Source organism: Rhinatrema bivittatum, chromosome 18, assembly GCF_901001135.1.
Source record: "Rhinatrema bivittatum chromosome 18, aRhiBiv1.1, whole genome shotgun sequence".
NCBI lineage: Eukaryota > Metazoa > Chordata > Amphibia > Gymnophiona > Rhinatrematidae > Rhinatrema > Rhinatrema bivittatum.
The window spans coordinates 41,768,006-41,780,523 of NC_042632.1; the positions used below are offsets into that span (position 1 = coordinate 41,768,006).

At 40.7% G+C, this 12,518-nt stretch overlaps 1 protein-coding gene across 6 annotated transcripts in view; it reads right to left on the reverse strand.

The window, feature by feature from the left end:
* Nucleotides 1–385: 385 nt before the first annotated feature.
* EBF1 (EBF transcription factor 1) overlaps nt 386–12,518 on the reverse strand; it is a 486,294-nt gene continuing 474,161 nt past the window's right edge. For 3 of the 6 annotated variants that reach the window (XM_029583769.1, XM_029583767.1, XM_029583768.1), the window contains exons 14-17: nt 10,846–11,025; nt 8,109–8,303; nt 7,344–7,412; nt 386–3,366 (exon numbers count right to left, since the gene is read on the reverse strand). In XM_029583769.1, the coding sequence (XP_029439629.1) occupies nt 7,345–7,412; nt 8,109–8,303; nt 10,846–11,025 (443 nt within the window). In that variant the 3' untranslated portion in view covers nt 386–3,366; nt 7,344. The remainder of the gene's footprint in view (nt 3,367–7,343; nt 7,413–8,108; nt 8,304–10,845; nt 11,026–12,518) is intronic. The other 3 variants (XM_029583772.1, XM_029583770.1, XM_029583771.1) reach the window with 1 other exon arrangement.

Below are 12,518 nucleotides of genomic sequence, written 5' to 3' on the forward strand. Positions count from 1 at the left end.
TTTATGTGCACATGCGTGACATTTGAAAATTCGCCTGTAACTTTTTATGCTAACATTTAATCTATCTACTTTATAAAACAGTAGTAGCTCCATGACAAGCTGTTGAAGGCTCTGCCCTCATATACTGATATCCCCATATAAAGGTGTAAGCTAGCTCCAAACAATGATACATAACTTTGTTTAAAAAAAAATGTAATAAGGTATAACTACAATAAGACACTCAAGGGGGTAATACTGCAGTGGGATATTGTTGCTTCTCAGATAGTTGATGAGCACAAGACACATCAATAAGCAGCAGTCCAGTTTGCTCCTGTCTTCCACACATTGCTTATTCTGTTCTGTTGGAGTCAAACACGCGTGCAAATAAACAGCTAGGAGGCCACAATCACAGACAGGAAGTAACTTTAATTAAATATTGTGAAAGTTGAAAAGTTTTTACAGCTTGAACTTCTGCAAAAAATTATAAGAATCTCTACAGTAGTTAGTTTCTCTAACAATAGAACTGTACAGTGTGTCTATTCCAAAAAGTTAAGATAATTAGCTAAGAAGATTGAAATGTTTAAGAATTTTAGCGATTATCTCATTTTTAGCTGCATTCTATCACTGTGAGAAAACGGGCAAATCACCCTTGCTAACTGAAAATCCCTCTCTTTTGCCACTTAAAGTTATAATTTTGTAACCTGTGGAAGCCGAGATGGTTTATCCTGATGGTTTGGTCAGCTCTCTTTCACCAAACTAGCATAAGAGCTGTAACAAAACAGAATTGCTTTAAATGCAAAGCGGATATCTTTGGGCTCTGGAAGTGCAAGAGGCTAGGAAGGTTAAGGGAAGAAGACCAAGAAGGTTTAACCCATGGAAAGGGAAGAGACTTCATGGTTCTCAGAATTCAAAATATGGTCTCCTCCCTCCCCACTCCTTCACCTTAGCAGAATAACCTTTTCCTGTGTCTGTACAGAGAATGCCCAGACATCAGTGTCTCTCTTATTTTCCGGTTTTCTTTTCTCACCACTAAATTCCTGCTCACCCCTTTTTCCTATCCCCCACCCCCCCCATCCCTTAATATCAGACACTGACCTTCTACCTATTGCAAAATCCAGACCCAGAAACATGCAACCATTGCAGCATCATTGTTAATAATTATTTCTTGCTCAACTAGAAAAAAAGTTACATTGCATTTAAGTAACAAAAGATTTCTTTTGTGCTTTTCAATTCTTTTTTTTTTTTTGAATGTTAGTGATTGACAGTTCTGGTGCACGGTACTATATACATGTGAAATGCTTATGATTTGCATTGTTAAGGCATCCAATCTGCTGGTTTATAGTTATGTGAAAGACAGGGAAAATACACAAGCAGACCTAAGAAAGGAAGTATTTTTATACTGGTTCCTATGACGTTTTCTCCCCACAATTAATGCACAAAATGCAAGCGTCACTCCATAGGGGAGAGACAGATCCCATGCATATTAATAGAGTAAAACAGCATTAGCTTTTGTAAGCCTCCAAAGCAAAGGATACAGTTTGTAACTCTACAGAACTAAATGCTACAAGAATAATATGCTACTTTTTTGCCATATATTGAAAAAAAATTCTTAACTTACAAATAATACAAAAATAGACAATGGTTTTTGGAAATAAAAAGTGGAAGCATGACTAAGAACAATGCAAAAACCTCCCCCTGTCCCCAACTATTAATGAATTGTAAAAAGAAATTACATATAAGCAGCTAATACAAATCTGGCTGATTAAACCAATCGGCACTTTTCACATAGCAAAACAAACACAATAAAATAAATGGGGGGAGGGGAGCAATATACAAATTCCAAAGATAAATACATTATTTATATGGATATTTTACAAAATCCTCTTTTAAAACAAAAAGCTTCTTTTTTTTTTCTAAATTTTGCAAGTATGTGCAAGCAAAAGGCAATGAAGCATTTTTTGTTGTTGCAAATTCCTTTTGTGATATTAAAAAAAAAAAAAGTCTTAAGACATTAAAATGTATAAATAGAACAACAACTTTGGCAAAAAGAAATCACAAAAAAATCTACAGTATTTATAACTAAGTACAAAACACAATAGCAAAGAAAAGTGTCAGGTCAAAGTATCCTCCTTTGGCTGCATGGTCAGCTCATTCCAGGTTAATTCTTTCCTCAATTAGGAGAGGACGATTCCCGGGAAACCAATGCGACATGATGCTTTGCATTTGGATCCTTTATTTCTCCACAACTCCTTGTTCCCTTCTTTGTATTTTACATCCAATAGTGGCTCACCTGCCACTTAATCTACTTACAAAAATGGAGAGAAAAAGGTTGGCCTAGACAGCGAAGAATCCCATAGGATGACTTAGATGCCCTGACTGCAGCCCTTGAAGACTAAACACCGTCTCTCTAGCTATCAATTTTGGATGTCAGGTTAGGAAACTCTTGCTCTATGCTGTGCTGAGAAAACCTCAGGGTGACAGGATGCAATGATTTAGCACAGTCAGTGTGCTTTGCTTATCTGGTCTCAGCAGTTTTACAATGTTGGTAACTCAAAATCCAAGGATTTGGTCAAACTTATCTAAGTGTCAACGTCAAGGCAGCATATTCTGTGACTAGGGAGGCATTGATGGCAGAAAATCACAAGGAACATCTTTCATGATCCAATCACCTTTCTACCAACTGCCTGGTTTCTAGTATTTACACAATTTGTCAGGTCAAGACTAAATGAGAAGGGGATTCTATAATTGGCATTGCATTCGCCATTAAGGGTTTGTACCAACTTGGATGAGAGGATTCCCACCGGATCCTTCCCAATGAGAGGTGAAAGGTGATCTTATAAGACCCAGTGATAGCTGAATGACCCTGAATTCTGTTCCAGAAACTGCAGGAAATTGGTGTATCCATCTGTCCTCTCCTCTATAAGCATCTTTGTAAATGTCATCCCTTCATATCCCGTTATATAGCAACAAAAATATTATAAATTAACACATGTAGGTGATGTTTATAGTGTCCCCTGTATTATTTTTACAATTTATAAATGACAAATTATTATTGACTCAAATAAAGATTCACCAAAGCAGAACAAAAAAAAAATTGGATTTTCTTTTCTCAACACGGAATAAATATAATTTCCCAGATACTTGGAATCCTCCACACCCGGCACCTCCAACTTCTACATGGTTTCAGGGTTTGCATGGTGGGAGGTTTGAGTTTTGCTTAAAAATCTGCAGTTCTCTTTAAAAAGGCCTGAGTTAAAAAGTTCCACTCTGGGGCTTTGTAGCAAGTTTCTTCCTGCAGCAAAATCCAACCCCTTTATTTGAAAAACTCTTCCAGGTAATAGTTATCACGATAAATTCACATGGGTGGAACGATCATGCCTGAAATAGCTGTTTAAAAAAAAAAAAAAAAAAGAGAGAATAAAAGAGAAAACATAAGTTTTATGCACAAAACCTTATCCAACTTGCAATGCACAGAATTTGGAAATTGCAAAAAAACCCTTGTGAGAGATTTTGCACTGTTGCTTACAGGTTTTATAACTTCTAAACAATGGAAATATTAAGGCAGAGTTGCATACAGCTATGGTTATTTGATTTTTACATGGAATAGACAGTTGACCACTATGGAGCAGGGGGGTCACTGTGTCGCATAAAGGTCCTGCTATATTTGCTTTGCACGCTTTCAGTGGTCAAACCTTTTGGTGAACACATTACTGCTCAAGAATGATTGCAAATCATGAGCATGCTACACTTGGTTAGTGGCCGATGAAAAAGCCATTTTCGCTGGCAAATCAATGGTTTACTCATGGGCTTTTAGAAAACAGGCCGCCCTACATGGGGGCCTCTTCGCATGGACTTTTATCTGCATTGTAAAGAGTTATTCCAGGGGATGAGGTTGGGGAGTAGTTTACACTTTTGAATTTTCAAAAGCATGTGTTTAATTTTTTTTTTTTTTTTTTTGTGGAAAAACTACCCACACAAATCAACAGGTACATGTGTGTGGGTAGTTTTTCTGAAATAATTTTCAAAGGAAAAGTTTCAGCATATTTTCAATTTGAAAAGTTTGTAAAGCCCACCGGTAGTTATAAAAATACCCCCTTATTGCACTGGAAAAATGCCTAAAATAAGGGTGTTAATGCTAGAACATCAAAGGACCTTCCAAGTCTAGACTTTGTTTTAGAACTAGTGTGCGGGGGTCAATGTGTCTGTCAGTGCCACATACACCAATTGCTACATGGGAGTACTATCAACCCATCCATATGCATAACATATGGAGCTGGCGTGACCTAAATTCAGACAAACCTTAAACTAGATAAGAGCCAAACTATGGGAGCTTGTGTTTTCCTTCTCTTTGTACCTTTGGAAAAGCTCTTTGAAAAATGGCCCACTACCTGTTAGACTTTCTTCTCGTAAACACTGAATGTTGCCTGTTAAGGAGCAATGTTACACAATGGTTTGAACATTGCATCCATTTCATTAACATTGAACATGAATGCTTTAATTCCAATTTTAAAAAATAGTAAGCTACAACAGAGTAATCCCATTTTGCTCTGTCCTATTTTGATCACGCTAGCAGCAAGATTAACATTGTACGTATCTGCTATGAAATAGAGTAGCAGAAACGAACTGCAGAAATTAGGAATATCTTTCTCACGCTTCACAGCAGGTAGTTCCAAATTAGAGTAAGGCAGAGAGGGGAAAGTGAGTCTAATAGTTGAGGATACAACAGTAGATTTTATGTCAGGATACACTAATGATTTGGAGGGACAGTAGATTTGGAGGGACCTTAGATTTTATGTCAGGATACACTAATTGATTTGGAGGGACAATGGTGAGCTCTATAAGTCAGAGTACAATTGGCAGCAGCATGATTACATGTTTGATGATTGGTTTTGAGGTAAATACCCAGAAGGGGGGGATATGATAGAGACATTCAAATACCTCAAAATGTCAATGCACAGAAGGTTAGCCTCTTTCAATGGAAAGATGGCTCTAGGACGAGGGGTCATGTGATGAGGTTGAAAGGGGAAGTAATCTTAGAAAATATTTCTTTAGAGAGAGGGTAGTGGATGAATGGAACGGTCTCCCAATGGAAGTGGTTGAGACAAAAACAGTATCTGAATTCAAGAACACATGGGATAAACACAGGGGATCTATAAGGAAGTGATGGGAATTATAAAGCTAAATTAATTGGATGGATGGGCAGACTAGATAGGCCATACGGTCTTTTTCTGCTGTCATGTTTCTATGTTTCTGTGCGTCTATGTTTCTTGAAATAGTTGCCAGTTTAGTAGGATTCACCAAACGGCTCCATTATTTCTAAACAAGCTAATGCACTTTTACCAGACTATATGCATGGTCTCATAGTTCTGGTCTTCATAGGAAAAATTGAAAATCCATACAATGCTGAGTAAACCGGAAACCTGACTGCTTGAAATTGTTTTGTGTGCTTTGATTCTGTTTTGCTTCTCTGAGTAGGGAGCATAATGGTGTTTTTCAGGCAGCTACAAGCTAGAATAGTAAGTTGTATGAGTCACAGTCCAATAGCATAGACTATAAGCCATGGTACAAGGTTGATACCATATGTTCGAGATGGCACAATGAGGATAGGTGTGAGAAGAGGAGCAAAAGTCTAAGCATCTGAGAAATGTCATAAGTTAGGATATCTAGGTTATAGAAGTAAGCTCCAAAGGCTGGAGAAAGTGACAGATTTTATGTCACAATAGATTTATTTCCTGCGGTGCACAGAGGTGACCAAAGTTACTTTCACATTAATCATGAACAGGTCATACGACATTGTAATATATCATGGTGATAACTTCACAGAGTAAAATGAGAGCATCATCACCATAATATAGTGCAATAGTCAGTGATGTGTTTGAGATATTAGGTCATAGAACATCTGGACCACACCTCGGAATTCAGGAATGTGTGTCTCACTCACTCTGACTTTTCATCTTGTACAATACTTAGACGGATTACAGTGCGCAGGGAAACAGGGGATCTCAAGAGTATTTTTAATTAATACATAGACACACAATGAGGAGATCATAGGCAGACACTGTTCAACTGACAGGATTTTAGAAACGCAGCAGAAAATATCATTTGTGATACTGGATTATTTTAGTATAGTCAAATCTGCTAAAAACCCAGTATTTTCCTTCTTGACTGTCATGCAGAAATTAGGTTTTTAGGCTATATGCAATGCATATGCATGAGATTGATCTGAATACAATGGGCACATTTTACATAAGTAAATACATTTACTGATGTATGGTTAAATTGAGATCCTGATCTGCTTAAAGCTATGGAGGCAAACAATACCTCTTACAATGGTATAACAATGATTAGTACCAAGTAAGACTACCTCATAACCAATTAGCAGGTAATTAACCTGCTGATATTGGTTCCCAACCCTTTTGCTGTTTAGAACTCACTGTTTTGTAACATTGGCTATCTTCTATTCTACTCATTAAAGAAAAATGTCACTGATAAAGTGCTTCACATTCAGGCTGCCATGCTTCCCCACTGATATATTACAATATTATTGATATTTTCTTTAATAAATATTTATGGGGCTGATTCAGTAAGCTGCCTTAACTTTTTCACAGAGAAAATGTGTGTTATTTACTGCACAGCTCATTTCATTCAATGAGGGGCATTCACTAATAATGTGGGATTTCCAGGGACAAAGCAGCGCAGCTTGCCGAACCTTAGTGAATCAGCCTCTAAGCGAGCTGCGTTGGAAACTTCATGCTATTCATCATTGGACTTTATTTATATCCCAGGGGCAGCTGAATGCTGAAACTGTAAGGGTTCTGCTGTAGCATGCTTTCATCGTGCTTTACAGAAACTAAAAAAGGATCATCTTGGAAAGCACATGTTTTCATTTTAGCTTTATGCCACTTTGCCCAGTGCGGTAGGAGGGCAGGAGTATCTGACTGGCGTTTGTCTGACCCTCCTGGAAATCTCTTCCATTGATAATAATATATGCAAAGGCATGCTAAAATGCTCAGCAAAGAACTGTCCTGAACTCAGAGCAGTTTCACTGTGTAATAACCTATATATACATATATATTTATATATATATATACATATATATATATATATATATCTTCATATCAACTTAATAAACAGCAGTTATAATCTGGAAATCACAGAACAGTCGTGAACAAGAAACTATAGTCTCTTGGTTCTTTCAAAGCTATTGTTATTAATATTAGAAGGCCACTTTAAAATCTAATGAAGCGATGTGTAAAGGGCCACCATCTCTGAATGTCTGACAAATGCTTTTGCAATGCACAAGCCCTGGAGGGTTAGTAGATGATGACGAAGGAGTATGAGGAAGGGAAGAATTAGTGACATACTTCAGGAGAAGGCCAGTCCCTGGAGGGACCCTGCAGTGGAGTACTTGCTAGAGTCCACAAAAGACTGGTCTGATAATGGAACACAACAGGAAATAAGAAAGGGGGAGGGGGAGAAAAAAAGAAAAAAAAAAAAAAAGGAGGACATTAGTAATCCAAAACAGTACTTCCTCACCAAAGCAGCAGCAGCAGCACTAGATCAACTCTATCCCGTCTGCAGTTCCACCACACATATACACTAGCACCCAGCTTCCTGGTTTCCCAGCCATTCGCTCCCAAGTCAAGCTCTGAAAAACCGCTTCAGCCGCAGCCGCTGCGGATCTAAGCAACCCAAGCGATTCTGTGCCCCCCTCATTGTGAGATACCTGCTCTAGCACCATTCTGACCTGGGAAAAAGTGACCATCTTTTTCATGGAGAAACCCTCATCCCCCCTTCCCCCCCCCCCCCCCAAAAAAAAAACATTTTAAAACAATGCTTCAATGAATTTTAAAAAATGCATCAGGAACATCCTAAAAAAGTATCAAATGACTCCTAGTACTCATGCTTCAGTGAGCCTGCAGTTTCAGCTAGTTCTGCTGCTTTTATACACCCTCATTTCCATTTTTCATTGCAGCATCCTCTTTAGTGATCATTAACAGAGTTAGACATGTGTATTAACAAATCCTTATATTGCCCAAGGGGAGGGATTGTAGGTGGTCTTCCAGCAGCGGTTTACCAAATCATAGCTCACAGTAAGGGTCTTCACTGCCGTGCTTCAATGAACTTACCTTGCAGGCTGTTTCCATTGGTGCTGGTGCAGGTTGGTGGAGGAGAGGTCTGGGGTCTCACGACGGGGGCAAAAGCACTCTTCTGTTTCACTGCTGAGACCATGTTGGCTGGTGAAAAGGAGAAAATCCCAGAGGAGCTGCTACAGTTTGAGGGGAGACTAGTGGAAGAAGCCATTGTTGGACTTGATGGCACAACTGCAAAAAATGGGGAAGAAAGAGACAATCATCCTTGCGTGAATCCCCACACAAGTGACGCTCCTTAGGTAAAGATTTGCAAGGGAAGAGCAGTCCCTTAATCACCAGCAATTAGGATATTTGCAGTACACAAGAAAACATTTGAAATTAAGATGAACAAAGACTTTGAAATAAACACAGAAGAACTCAGCAAGGGCACTGTTATCAGACATAGACCCCCCTTGGAACGGTTTCATCTGTGTCAAACCCTCTGCCCCCGACCCCTCTCGACCCACCATCCCTTTATGGAGTTGCAGTGGCATATGGAGACAGCCTCATGCCTAGCTGACTGTACTATTTACACCTGGTGTAACTGTTCTGTTTCTTCTGATGAAGGAAGCAGGATTCTCAAAAGCTAATCACAGACGTCTCAAGATAGCCCAATCCAAATAATCGCCTACAGCTTGCTTGGTTCCCCTTACTACAATCTGTGCCAACACAAGAAGCACCAGATCAGTGGGGACAAGGATATAGTGTGCGCAGTCAGAGTCAGCATGAAAATCAAGCTTTTTACAGACAGCTTGGACTGGCCCGGTTCCTTTAGGTCCCGGCCTTTTAATTTATATATTCCTGTGCTGTACCGAAGCCCAACATTTTCACTTTTCTTGTGGCTCTCTTCTTAGCTTGTTCTATTTTGTCGGCCATTGCCATACTTTTTACCAGAATGGTTTCTAAACACTAAAGCGGGGGTCTGATTATTTTATCTGCATTTATGTAGATGGAATCAGGCTGGCTGAGCATGACAAGACAGTCCTGATGTCATCATTGTGAATGCCCTGGAAATCAATTAGGTGAAAATGAGAAGACTGAAAGTTTCACAGTCTACCCGTCATGGCCTGATGGTTTGGAAGCACCCAGAGCAATCAGGGCCCTGGAATTGAATTGCTACCATAAAGCGATTAGTTTATTGATTTCATTAGGAGCACCACCTTTTAATTTTCAGGTCATGATTGAGCCTTTTGCTGACCGAACAGATTGAGGGCTAGCAGAGTAATCAGATCTAATCCCAAAAAAAAAAAAAAAATAGCAAACAAACCAAAGCAAAAGAATAAAATCAAAACTCTTCCAGTCAGAGGTGAAGCCTCTAAGCACATCGACTGCTTTCCATAAATATGTAAGAACATATCGCAGGAATATTTTAGAAACATTACCAGCACTTTTCCCACAAGTAGATGTTCCATCAATCATGCTAAATTACGACTTTAGCGTGTGTAAACTGGATGACAGTAAGTGTGGGGATCCAGTTAATGAACCGAGAGGTATCCTGCAATACCAACGGTTGCAAGAGGTAAATAAAATAAAATAATTGCTAGCAGGTGATTTCTAGGTAGCAAAGTGATAGAGTGATGGTACACTACGTGGGCATAATTGAAATTTCAGAATAGCGGGAGCTCGGGGAACTCAACCTATTATCTTGATGTGCGTGCATTTTGAGTTTCCCTCTCTTTGACCCTTGGACTTCATGGTGAATTCTTATGGACCTGTTATTTGGAAGTGCAGTGAGCCTTCACATTTAATGATTTAATAGCCTACCTGCCGTATGAAACCTAAAATAGCAGCCTACTTTCTGTGCTTCAGGAGGGTCATTTTGTCTTTTGAGAGCACTCCGGGGACTAAATAAAAATGCTCCTGTCAGCAGAATGTCCTTAGGACAGGAATTGCCCTCGTAGGAAAGAAAGAAACTTGCTGTGAACACTCGCTTGTAAAACCAACGTGCAAACACAGGGGGGCACTTGCACTGTAGCTGCAGCAAATCCCCTGTGAAGTGGGAAACGTTCATGTTACTGCACCAAAATCCCAGACCTGGGTTACACTGGGAGGGAGGTGGGACCTGGGGGGGAATCAGTGCGTTCTGCTTCTAAAATGTGAAATCCTGAGACGGCACCAAGGATCACCTTCATCTAGTTTCATTTTGGATTGAAGTTTCCTCCTTCCCCTTTGTACTTCTAGCTCAGTCAGAACCGGCCTGGGATCTGCCATCATAAGCCTTTGTCTGCAAATGCCTGTGAATTTTTTTTCCATGTTATATTCCCTCCCAACTTTAATCCCATCATTGCAGCGATGCTCCTGGGCTGGTGAGGGGGGGCCCAAGCACTAGGCCTCCTTCCAGATCTCTGCAATCATGGGCTCTGAATCTGGCCACTAGGTGTCACCCTTAAGCAATTACCCTGATTCCCTCCCCCCCCCCCCCCAACCCCCACCAGGGGGCTGTGAATGTTTCTTCCAAACATATAAACCAATACATCAGGACTTCCCAAACCTGTCCTGGGGATCCCTCCAGCCAGCTGGGTTTTAACGATATCCACAATGAACGTGCAGGATGTACCTTTGCATAGGTTTGAAAGCAAGTACATGCTGATCTATCTCATACATATTCATTGTGGATACTCTGAAAACCTGATTGGCCGTGAGGCCCCGAGATGGGGGTTGGGAAGCCCTGCCATAAATTCATACCCAAGCCGCTGAATCCGCTCAGAATAAAACGGAGCTGGGGAGCACTTACTGGCATAGGGAGAGTTGGCAGCCGACCCGTTTAGGAACGTGGGGGAGGCACCTAAGTTGGACATCCCGGCGTTACCGTAGCCGTTCATGCTCGTTGTGACCGAGTTGTAGTTTGTCTGCTGGGGGGTGGTGCTTGGCACGTACCCATGGGGAGACACGCTGCTCGTGTTGCGAGTGAAACCTAAGAGAGATGCAGGGAGAAGGAGGAGGTTTTAATAACTGAGGAAGCAGCTGCAGAGTGCAAATCACTACAGCGCCGGACTACAATGACTGCCTCAGGCCACAGGACCCCAGAATGAAGTCTGCTGTTTCCCAGGATCCTGTCTCACTGCACCTGGGATCCATTACCTTTTTCTTTTCCGGCAGGCTATGCTGCATCAAAAGTATTAGCTTGCACCTTGCTCCTGTTATTTCCCCTTGCTGGTCCATCATTTTTCACAAATTGTTTCGCTTCTGATACTTTTATATCCTTCCTGAGAAAAAACTGTGCAACCTTTACGCGCTCTTCTTGCTTTATTTCACATTTTAGAACAAGTCTATTTGTGACTTTGTTTATATTGCATCTGAATGCTGTGTGTCTGAGGATAGGGACAGAGCAGGTCTGCGCACCAAAAATCTTTGCTTCGCTTCAGAAGAGGTGGGAGTCAGTATGCGGGAGGTGTGACAAAGAAAAAACTCCTGGATCAGATGTGCTAATTTTTCTCATCTTGAGTCTATGGGAAAAAAAATGGCCCTAATTGTTGGCCCCCGAGTGTGAAACGGAACCCAGAAAGCATGTTCTCTGTTCAGTATTTTTGTTATGCACATTAGTGTGGGTCCCAATTAATGCTACTGATGAAGTGTCCAATGCCGCATTACTGTACCATTTTGCAAAAGCAGTGGAATCGTTTAACAGGTACAGGAAAGCCATATGAAGAAAAAAGAACGAAGCAGCTGGACAGAAGAATAATATTCTTTAGAGTATGCGTGTGCAGGGAAAGGGAGAAACCATTGTATTACACCAGTTGCTCCATTTCAACGTTTAATTAACATGGTTGCAGAGTATTCTTTGTAGTTTATATCAAACCTAGGAGTGAAGGAGTAGCCTAGGGGTCAGCACAGCAGGTTATAAACCAGGGTTCAAACCCCATTGCTGCTCCTTGTGACGTTGGGCAAGTCCCTTCACTCCTTCATTGCCTCGAATACAAACTTAGATTGAGCCCTCTGGGGACAGGGAAATACCTAAGATATCTGAATGTAATCTGCTTTGAAGTGCTGAAAAGCAGAATATAAATCAAATAAAACCATCAGTGGTATCTGAGATACCTTTTTTATCACATAGGAAGAGTCATTCAGTGCAGGTGGTGAGGCCAGAACCATTTTTGTTGCTGCTAGGATTGCCAGCTGGCTCCAGGTTTTCAGGATAGGTTGATCCAGTCCTGGTTTCATCCCGCTGCGTGCAAGGAAATCAAGAGTACAAGTCCCTGCATGCAGTGGGGATAAAAACCAGGACTGGATCAGCCTGTCTTGCACATCTGGTGCCAGCTGGCAACCCTAGCTGTTGCCCAAATGCCACACAAAAACACTTTTCGTCATAAGACATTTTTCATATCGCCTATTAATGTCTGAGACGCAACTAGTTCAGCCAGGGAGCCAAAAGAAGTAAAACCAAAAGGAGGCAGGTTGAGTCAGGGA